Here is an 11,055-nt window from a genome sequence, read left to right as displayed (position 1 = left end):
CTGTCCCACACCCCCACCCTGCTTGCTTTGCTCTATTCCCGTTCACCGCACATCACTCTATCCCACACCCGACCCTGCCTGCATTGCTCTACCCCACACCCACACACCTTGCTGCATTGCTCTATCCCACACACACCTTGCTGCATTGCTCCATCCCCCTGTTCACCGTGCATTACTCTATCCCATATCCCGCAACCCACCCTGCCTGCATTACTCTATTCCACACCCACACACCACCCTGCTTGCATTGCTCTATCCCACCACACCTTGCTGCATTGCTCCACCCCCCTGTTCACCGTGCATTACTCTACCTCACACCCCCCAAATCCGTGCTCGCATCGCGCTACCGCCCTGTCCCCTGCGCGGTGCCGTCAGTTCCGGCCTCCCTGCGGGACACGGAAGCGGATTTTCGGGCGGGGTGGGGGTTGGTGTGTGTGTGTGCGCGCGCGCGCGGGCAGCGGGCGGGGGAGGGGGTGGGGAAGCTCGCGCTCCCGAAGCCTCTCGATGGATTTGAAGCGGCGGCGGCAGCAGCAGCAGCGGCGGCGGCCGAGCGGGAGCGGCGGGCCTGTGGCCGGCTAGGAGCACGGTCACTGACAGGGAGCTGGGGCGGGAGATGGAGAGCGGCCTGAGCTCAGCCGGGCCGGCCTCTAGCCTGGGCCTGGGCCTCAGCCTCGGATTCGGGCTCCACCGCTTCCCGAACGGCTGCACCCCGCTGAGCCACCAGGTGGCCGGCCACAAGTACGGCAAATCGGAGCTGGGTGAGTCGTGGGGTGGTGTGGAATGGGAAGCCTTGATCCCCCCGATCCCCACTGGCCCCTTTGATTCCTCCCTTCCTTGATCCCTCCCACTTTCCCCGATCTCTCCCCCCCCTTCCCCGATCTCTCCCCCCCTTCCCCGATCTCTCCCCCCCCTTCCCTGATCTCTCCCCTTTTCCCTGATCTCTCCCCCTTTCCCTGATCTCTCCCCCTTTCCCTGATCTCTCCCCCTTTCTCTGATCTCTCCCCCTTTCTCTGATCTCTCCCCCTTTCTCTGATCTTTCCCCTTTCTCTGATCTTTCCCCTTTCTCTGATCTCCCCCCCTTCTCTGATCTCTCCCCCCTTCTCTGATCTCTCCCCCCTTCCCTGATCTCTCCCCTCTTCCCTGATCTCTCCCCCCTTCCCTGATCTCTCCCCCCTTCCCTGATCTCTCCCCCTTTCCCTGATCTCTCCCCCTTTCCCTGATCTCTCCCCATTCCCTGATCTCTCCCCCATTCCCTGATCTCTCCCCCATTCCCTGATCTCTCCCCCATTCCCTGATCTCTCCCCCATTCCCTGATCTCTCCCCCATTCCCTGATCTCTTCCCCATTCCCTGATCTCCCCCCATTCCCTGATCTCCCCCCATTCCCTGATCTCCCCCCATTCCTTGATCTCCCCCCATTCCTTGATCTCCCCCCATTCCCTGATCTCCCCCCATTCCCTGATTCCCCCATTCCCTGATCTCCCTCCTGCTTCCCTGATCCCCCTCCTGCCTTCCCTGATGCCCCCCGCTTCCCTGATGCCCCCCGCTTCCCTGATGCCCCCCGCTTCCCTGATGCCCCCCGCTTCCCTGATGCCCCCCCGCTTCCCTGATTCCCCCCCGCTTCCGTGATTCCCCCCCCGCTTCCCTGATATTCCCCCCCCGCTTCCCTGATTCCCCCCCGCTTCCCTGATTCCCCCCCGCCTCCCTGATCCCCTCCGCCTCCCTGATCCCCTCCCGCCCCTGATCTCCACCCTTCCCTGATCCCCTCCTTGATCCCCTCCCCCCTTCCCTGATCTCCCCCCTTCCCTGATCTCCCCCCTTCCCTGAACCCCTGTTCCCCCCCCGTCTCGCTGATTCGCCCGCCTCCAGCCCCCTGCTTCTCTCTACACACCCACTCCCTCTCCCCCCTCACCAACACATTCCCCCTCCTCCTCCTTCCCTCACCCCTACACTCTCCCTACTCCCTCACCCCCACATCCTCCCTCCTTCCTCATCCCTTTCCCCTCTTACCGATCCAATTCCAATCAAGTAAACCAACCTTATCCTGAGGGAGAATTCACCTCCAACTGTCTAGCACTAAAATTCTGGATGCCCCTTAGTAACATTTGCTGCTTAACTTCCTCCCTCTCGAAGGAATTTCTTAAATTCTGTCTGTTTGACCCAGGTTTGGGTCAACTGTCCTGATGCTTATGTAGCTCCATGTAAGTGTTGTCTGATTATGCTGTGGTGAGGCATCATCATTGCTTTTGAAGCTACTACATAAGTTGTATGATTCAGCTAACTTCGTTTTTCTTGTTATGAAATTAAACAATGTCTAAATTACTTTAGTGATAATGGGAACTGCAGATGTTGGAGAATCCAAGATAACGAAATGTGAGGCTGGATGAACACAGCAGGCCCAGCAGCATCTCAGGAGCACAAAAGCTGACGCTTTGGGCCTAGACCCTTCATCAGAGCTCTCTGATGAAGGGTCTAGGCTCGAAACGTCAGCTTTTGTGCTCCTGAGATGCTGCTGGGCCTGCTGTGTTCATCCAGCCTCACATTTCGTTGTCTAAATTACTTTAGCTGACTAACTATTAGGTATTTATTCCTGTCATGGAGTAACTTTAACATTTGTTTTCTGATTTTGACGCTGGCTCCATTTGAGTATTATGTATTTCTTCCTGAAAGCTAAGCAGATGAAAGAGACTGAGAGGTGCAGGTTCGTAGCTCCTTGCAACTGGAGTCACAGGTAGATGAAGGGTCTAGGCCTGAAACATCAGCTTTTCTGCTCCTAAGATGCTGCTTGGCCTGCTGTGTTCATCAAGCTCCACACTTTGTTATCAAGGCTTTTGGTACGCTTGCCTTTATTGGACAGTGCATTGAGTATAGGAATTGGGAGGTCATGTTGCGGCTGTACAGGACGTTGATTAGGCTGCTTTTGGAATGCTGCATTCAGTTCTGGTCTCCCTGCTATAGGAAAGATATTGTAAAACTTGAAAGAGTTCAGAAAATATTTACATGGATGTTGCTGGAGTTGGAAGGTTTGAGGTATCGGGGGAAGCTGTATAGGCTGGGGCTATTTTTCCCCTGAGCATCGGAGGCTGACGGGTGACCTTATGGAGGTTTATAAAGTCATGAGAGAGGCATTAGAAAAGTGAATAGCCAAGGCCTTTTTCCCAGGATGGAGGGCATAGGTTTAAAGTGAGAGGGGAAAGGTATAAAAGGGGCCAAAGGGGGAACTTTTTCATGCAGAGAGTGTTGCATGTTTAGCATGAGCTGCCAGAGGAAGTGGTGGAGGCTGGTACAGTTACAGCATACAAGAGGCATCTGGATGAGTATGTGAATAGGAACGGTTTAGAAGGATTTGGGCTAACTGCTGACAGATGGGAGCAGGTTAATTTAGGATATTTGGTTGGCGCAGGTGAATTGGACTGAAGACTCTGTTTCTATGCTGTACATATCTATGACTCTTAAGTAAAAACAATAAAAGCTGGGAACACTCAGCAGATCTAGCAGCATCTGTGGTGAGCAAACTAAGTTAACAGTTTAGCTGGATGAACCTTTGGAACTGAGCAGGGAGACACATTATTGATTTTGAGCAAGGTGGAAGGATCAAAAGAGGACTGTGAGTTGAGGGCAGGAGAGATGAGACGACAGAAAGGTTCCATGGTACTAAAGGCAAAGGGAGTGATAGTGGGTGAAGTGAAAAAATGAAAGGATGGTTGACCTGTGTTTGTAAATGCTGCCTCAGTCAACCTGGTAGAATTTCACTTCCTCTTTGTTTTTCTCACAGAGAGGTGACAGTTTCTCTCCTTGAAGAACTGTTTTTGGTTGCTCAGATCTGCAATGCTGGTATCATCTACCTTTTTTTGTGGCAATGCAGAGTTTTTTTTTCTCTCACCGCAATTTTTTGCTGAAGGTGTTGGCTGACTCCTAGGTTCTGATTACACGGTGACATTTTGGTGTCCCCAGCAATTTGTTTGTGTATATATACAAGTGTAGACAGTTGCTAATGCTGTGTTGTCAGATTTGTATTCTAGGACTACATCTGTCGCATATGATACAAAAAGAATTATTTGACACGGCTGCCTTCTATATGTTCACATGTATTTTCATAATTGTATGCATTTCCAACATATATTATCAAACACTGGTTAGGCCTCAACTGCAGAACTAGAGAGAACTGTGTGTAGTTTTGGTCTCCTTATTTAGGGGAGGATGTTAATGCATTGGAGTTGGTTCAGAGGAACAGTACGACATTGCTAACTGGAACAAATAGATTGTCTATTCGTTGAACAGATTGGGCTGGTTTCCTCCATAGCTTAGAGGAGTGCCTTGATTGTACTGTGTTGGATCTTGAACGGTCTTGACATGATGGCTGTAGAAAGGATGTTTCTCTTATGGGGTACCAGAGGTAGGGAAACTATCTTAAAACAAAGAGTCATTTTTTTTCAGGACAAAGATAAGAATATTTTTTCTGAGGAAGCTGGGACTTCAGAACTTTACCTCAGAAGGCTGTGGAATCTAGATCCTTTTTAAGGAAAAAGCTTACCAAAATCTTGTTAATTGAGGGATCAAAGGTTATTAGGAGTAAGTGGGAATTCAAACCACAAGCAGATCAGCCATAATCTTATTGAATGTTGTAGCAATCCTGAGGGATAAAATGGTCTAGTTCTGTGCCTATTTCATATGTTTGTATACGTTCAGTTCTGGGAACTCCTGTTTAGGAAGGATAAAAGTGTCTTAGCAAGGCTGCCGAGGAGATTTACCAGAGTGGTTCCAACGTTGGGGAATATTAGCTGCACGTGTGCTTCTCCAGTTAGAAATGTTGGACTCGCAAACTCTCTTACGTACGAATGTGATCCCATACAACTGTGTAATTTTTAAAACTCAGCATGTGAACATTTTCTGTACTAATGACCGTCTGTTTAATATTGTCCCGCATTGTGTTCCAACTTAATACACGTTGATTTGTGAATGGACTCTGGAATGAAATCAGTTTGCAACCTGGGGACTTTGGTTGGAGAAGTTGGTGTTGTTCTCCTTGGTGCAGCGAAAGTTTGAAGAAATTGTGTAAGACTATGACAAGTTCAGATAAGGTAAAGAAAGAAAAATTGCTACCATCGCAACAAAGACTTGGGCAAGGTGCAGGGGGATGACGAAAAAGTATTTTATGCACTGAATGGAAATAATTCAGAACTCTAGGGTGGTGAAAGTAGAGATGGTCAGTGATTACAAAAAGAAAACTGGATGGGCAGTTATAGAAAATAAACTTGCAGTACTCTCAGGACAGAGGAAGGACTAATTCATGGAGAATTGGTATGGACTTGATGGCCCAAATGCATGTCTCCCATGCCCGCGATTAAATCTGTATTATTCTGCTCAGGAGAGGGAAATGCGGGACCTTTGTTAAAATTGTTTCTGTTTGCTGGTTCCTCTCCAAGTGGGAGAATGATGAGACTGAAGGCTGCTGTGGATAAAGTAAGACAAAAGTTACTTTAGGATCCGCTGAACCTGTCTGTTGACCTTGTTGTTGTGTTTGATCTTGAGCAGAGCCTTTTGCCTGACATTCTCTTCATCATTCTCATTCACCTGCTGAGGCAAAATCTCCTCCTGCCTTTGTCTGCCTTACCCGGAAGGAGGAGAGCATCCTGGGGGAGCTCAAAGATACCACAGGCATGAACATTTTTAAGAAAGGGAACAAGTGGTAAATACAGGGGAATCTCCCTGCTGTTGACAGTTGAAAAAGTCATTGCCAAGGTCTTCCTCAACCATCTCCTCCCTGTGCCTGAGGAGTCCCTCCCAGAATTGCAGTGCTGCTTTCAGCCTTGTAGGGGCACAAGAGATATGATCTTCACTGTATGACAGTTGCAGGAGAAATACGGGGAAAAGAACCCTACGTGGCTGCCTTCAACCTTACAAAGTCTTTGACACCATCAACAGGCAAGCATTACGTAGTGTGCTTCTCTGTTTTGGCTGCAACATGAAGTTTGTCACCATCCCTTGCCTGCTGCACGACAACACAGATGTCATGGTGATGAGAAGTGTCACCACCACTGATCCATTCCCCTCTCAGACTAGTGTCAGGCAGGGTTGTGCCATTGCCCCAACTCTGTTCTCAATCTACCTCACTGTGATGCATCACCTCACCACTGACAAGCTCCCCCCTGGAGTGGAGCTAACACATAGAACCTGTGGGAAATTATTCAACCTGTGCCACCTCCAAGCCAAAACCAATGTTGGCCCAGGCATCGTCATCAAGCTGCAGTATGTGGAAGGTGCTTGCTTATGTGCAAACTCAGAGATCGAACTCCAGACCATCGTTAGCACCTTTTGTGGAGGCATATGAGAGCGTAGGTTGGATCCTGAATACCCGCAAGATGAGGGTCCTCCACTAGCTTGGCCTGGCATTGTAGAGTAAACTCCCAAACATCGAGGTCCACGGGGAGGCCGTAGAGAATGTTGGCCGCTTCCAACATCTCAGGAGTGTCCTGTCTGTCATTGATAAAGAGGCCCAGCATCGTTTCCATATCCTACTGCAGCCTTCGGCTGCCTGTGGAAAACAGTGTTCAAGGACAACATCAGATCTAACACCAAACTCATGGCTGTGTTAGTTCCTGCCTTTCTATATAGATCTGAGACATAGGCTGTTTACAGCAGACACCTCAAGGCACTGGAGCAGGATCATCATTGCTCCCTGTGCAAGATCCTGTGAACTAGTGGGAGGAAAGATGCACCAACGCCAGCGTCCACAACCAGGCCAACATCCCCAGCACTGAGGCACTGACCACCCTTGATCGGCAGCAGTGGGCTAGGTATGTTGTCTTGCATGACTGATGCAAGACTCCCCAAGCAGGGGCACTACTCCTAGCTTCGATACATCAGACGAGCTCCAGGTGGACAGAGGAAATGCTTCAGGGATATCCTCAATGCATCAGTCCCTGGCGAAGTGTGGCATTCCCACAGATAATTGGGAATTAGTGGCCCAAGACCATCCAAAGTGAAGGAGGAACGTCTGGGAATGCATCAAGCACCTCAAGACTTGGGGGGGAGAAAGTGGAAGCCACGCGAAAACAGCAAAAGGAATCCACTGCCACACTCACCATTTCCCACAACCACTTTCTGCCACAAATGTAGCAGAGTCTGCAGAAGCCATGTCAGCCGTCTACAGACTCATACTGAGAGTGAAAGACAGTCATCCTTGCCTGTGATGGGCCATCAGTGATGACACACTTGCTGACACGTGCATTGGGTTTTGGTTTAGAAATATGTCAAATTTGAAATTCCCAGCTTCATGTTCAAATTCTCCTATAGCCTCACCCTACCTGAACTGTGAGCTTTGCTTGTGAAGATTTATTAAGATTCAGTGATTACATTATTGAAACAGTCCAAATTATTGGTCATGGCTTAGCATGTTGCATTCTTGGCTTTAAGTTAGATGTTGAGACTCCTGTTCAGCATTGAGGTAGTGCTGTTTTGTCTCTGGACGAGAAAGATTACATGCTTCTTTGGAAGAAGCGCAGGGAAGGTTTTCAGGTGCCTATCCAATATTTGTCCTTCATATCATTTTTAAAAGCATTCATTGGTCACTATCATATTGCTTTTCATGGGATCATGCTGTGTACGAATTAGTATTTCCTACATCGGAGAATTTAGGACATTCTTATGCCATGAAATTTGTAACATGAAATCTTTCTCTCTAGTATCTTTGTTATCCAGAAACAACATTCAGATTGTCATAAAATGCAGTCCTTGTTTATTTTCATCAGTTTTAGGTGCCTTTTAATATTAGCTGGATTTTAGCCGAGTTTACTTTCCTGAGTTTTGAATGCTTCATCTAAAAGGCAAAGTTCAAAACTGTTCGAATGTATTCCAACATACACTGCATAAAGTGAATAACCCCAAAGTATGTGAGATGATAAATGACGTATCTTTTGTTTTGGTGCGTATTGAACAAGGTAAGGAATGTATGCAGAAGGGAACCGACACACCCACATGTAATGGTTTTTGCTTTCAATGTTAGTTTTGAGGTCAGATATAGCACAGGGCTCCTTTATATAGCATTTAGGTATTGTGTTTGTGCCAGGAGCCACTTGCACTATGATATTTTTCTTCTGGCACTAGCCAGAACGTAAACTTTACAGGAGCAGGATGATGGTGTAATAGTAATGTCACTAGACAAGTCGTCCAGAGACCCAAGCAAATGAAAGAAAAAGAAGAAAGTGCTGGAGAAATTCAGCAGGTCTGGCAGCATCTGTGGAAAAGGAAAGTTAATATTTTGAGACTAGCCTGACACTACTTGAAAACTGAATGACATTTTGAGAAAGACTTGTATCAGACACGAAACATTAACTTCTTTATGCCCATACCTGCTTTCACCTTCAGTTTTTATTTCAACTTTCCAGTATCCACAATATTTTGCTTTTAATTAAGTGGTCCAAGCTAATGCTGTGGTCAAATTCCACACTGGCTGCTGGCAGAGTTTAAATCCAAATAATTAATTATCTGGACTTTTAAGGTATTCTTGGTGATAGTGACGATGTTAGTTATCATCATTGCCAAAACCTGTCTGGTTCACTAACGTGCTTTCGGGAACGAAATCTTCCCTGTTCACCTCATGTGATCTACGTATGAGTCCAGGCCACCAGCATTGTGGTGGACAGCTAACTGCCCTCTGAAATGTTCTCTCAAGTCAAGCATTTCATGGCAGTTAAGGATGGACAATAAATGCAGACCTTGCTAGTTACTCCCACTTTCCATGAAAGAAAAAATGAAAATTTTAGAAGTTGCTATGTGCACCCCTTTTTTTTAGGACTTCTTTTGGATGCAAGACACTCAGGAGTGAGGATCTGTTGGCACTAGTGTAGCTGTAGAGCACAGCTGCTCCATCTATCATGATGTCAGCAGTCACTGAGTACATCACCAAACTGTGAAACTTCAACAAATAGGAATAGGAATAATTTGCTGCTGAATTAAATCATGATTGGTTTGGATCATAGCTCATTTCTGTCTTGTTGCCATATTCCTAATGCCCTTGCGTAACAAAAATCTTTCAATTTCTCTTTCAAGCCAAGACTGATCTGTGCAGTTCAAAAAAGTCTCCTCACATTGGATTTGGACTTGATTAGAATGCTCAAAGTTTATTATTGTAACTGCAATGTCTCCTAATTTCCTCTCCCACTTTAGAAGAGGGGGTTAAAGATTGGGGGGTAGGGTTCAGAATAAAGCAGAGGAACTCTTTGCTTCTAAAAATGAACCATAAAGATTGTCTTTTTATTTTAAAGTAATTTGTAAAAAAGCCAATGATCATTAAAATTCAAAATATAAAGAATCCTTGAAATGTGAAAATTGTACCATGATTTGTAAATGTAGTTTGCATCTGTGGAGGGATCCTCAAACCTACTGTCTCACCCTATGTGATTGAAAGCAGTTTTAAGTCTCTCTGCCCAAGACAAATCTGTCAGTGTTTTAGAATATCCAGAAGCAGTAAAAATGCTGGTTATGAGCAACTACTTAGCCTGTCCATAGGTTGCTGGTGACACATACTTGGTTACTTCTGTTACGTGGTCTCATCCCCATACAGGTACTTAGTATCTCTTGCTTGTATTTTCTGTGTCTCCACTCCACTGCCCTTCCGTAAGAAGTCAACTTTTATGAAATAGAAGTATGTACTTGCTGGTTTTTAGTCTTGCTTAAATGCATGCAGAACTGTGGAATTTTACAGTGCAGAAGGAGGCTCAGTGCACTTTCCTTGCAGTATTTTGTATGTTTTTATAATCTTGCCCCTACTCCAACTGCTCCTTTCGACAAGAATTCCATGCTCCATAGCCCACTATGTAAAGCAGTTTTCTTTCCACCCCACCATTGATTCACCTGCTGACAGTTTTTAGTTCATATCTTCATATCACTGACTTTCCAGTCAGAAGAAATTATTATCTTTCACTCTTCACCCTTTTGAAACTTAATGAGAATTACTCTACCGCAGTGCTTCCTTTCTTCTTAGGATGTGAATCTTTTTTTAATCATTTGGTCTCATAGTTGTATGCAAAAGGGAGATCATAGAATCTTAAGGCAATAGAATTTTACATTATGTTTGAGTGATGTAATTAAGTTGAAATCAGAGTCTAAGACTCAAATAAAATCAATTACCTAAGTATGAAGGTCAAGTTGGCTGAATTAATTTAGAAAAAGTTAAAGAATGATGGTCGGTTAAAAAAAAATGAATATTTTCAAAAAATATGTCGTCAGCCTAATCAAATCCATTGAGAAATAAAAAGACCCGTGGTAAAAGTGATCCATCTCAGGCTCACTAATGGAATTAAGGATGGTATTAGCTTAAAAGAAATTTTTAACATTTCCAAGAAGAATCAGATGCCTCAGAATTGGGATGGTTTTTAGAAACCAGCACAGGATGAATGAAAAAAATCAATATAGGAGGAAAATTAAGTAATGGGCTTCCCAGAAGTATGAAAACTGAAAGGATTTCTACTGGTAGTTAAAACAGAAACTTAGTGAGAGTCAGTGCAAGTACCTTAGAAGCTGTGATGTGAGAAATTCCAATTGACAGCAAGGAAATGGGAGAAGCATTAAACATATATTTTGTATCTCTTGTTATAGTAAAGACACTGAAACCATACAAAATAGAGAGGGACCAAGGGCCCAACTAAAGGTATTAAGAATTTAAGTAGTTAAGGAAGGCATGTAAAGTAATTAATATTAATTCACATGGGCAGTGGAGAAATTAGTGGAATTAAAATCCACCAAATTCTTTGGACTTTATGGCTGTAAAAGAGGTGACTGTACAGATTGTGGATGCAATGGTTGCACTCTGAAAATTCCCTTCATAATAGAATAGTTCTCATGGATTGGAAGGTTGCAAATCTCATTTCATTGTTAAAAAATGCATGGATAACTTGGCTTGATATCAGTTGCAAGAGAAATGCTGAATATTACTGAACAAATGAGCATAGAGCACTTAAAAAGCATATACGGTAAGCTGTCTGTTAACCGGTACCCAAGCATTCGGAATTCTAATGCACCCGACAAAAGTCTCAAAGAAAATGTATCATTTTAAT

General features: G+C 45.3%; 1 protein-coding gene across 1 annotated transcript in view; it reads left to right on the top strand.

Moving 5' to 3' along the window:
- Positions 1 to 483: 483 nt before the first annotated feature.
- Positions 484 to 11,055, top strand: part of ipmkb (inositol polyphosphate multikinase b) — a 98,365-nt gene continuing 87,793 nt past the window's right edge. Inside the window, exon 1 of the mRNA XM_048551151.2 lies at positions 484 to 758. Within this exon, the coding sequence (XP_048407108.1) occupies positions 614 to 758 (145 nt within the window). The 5' untranslated portion in view covers positions 484 to 613. The remainder of the gene's footprint in view (positions 759 to 11,055) is intronic.

The sequence above is a fragment of the Stegostoma tigrinum genome, chromosome 20, assembly GCF_030684315.1.
Source record: "Stegostoma tigrinum isolate sSteTig4 chromosome 20, sSteTig4.hap1, whole genome shotgun sequence".
Classification (NCBI taxonomy): Eukaryota; Metazoa; Chordata; class Chondrichthyes; order Orectolobiformes; family Stegostomatidae; genus Stegostoma; species Stegostoma tigrinum.
Note: the sequence above shows the minus strand (reverse complement) of the source record. Positions and strands in the feature narration are given on the sequence as shown.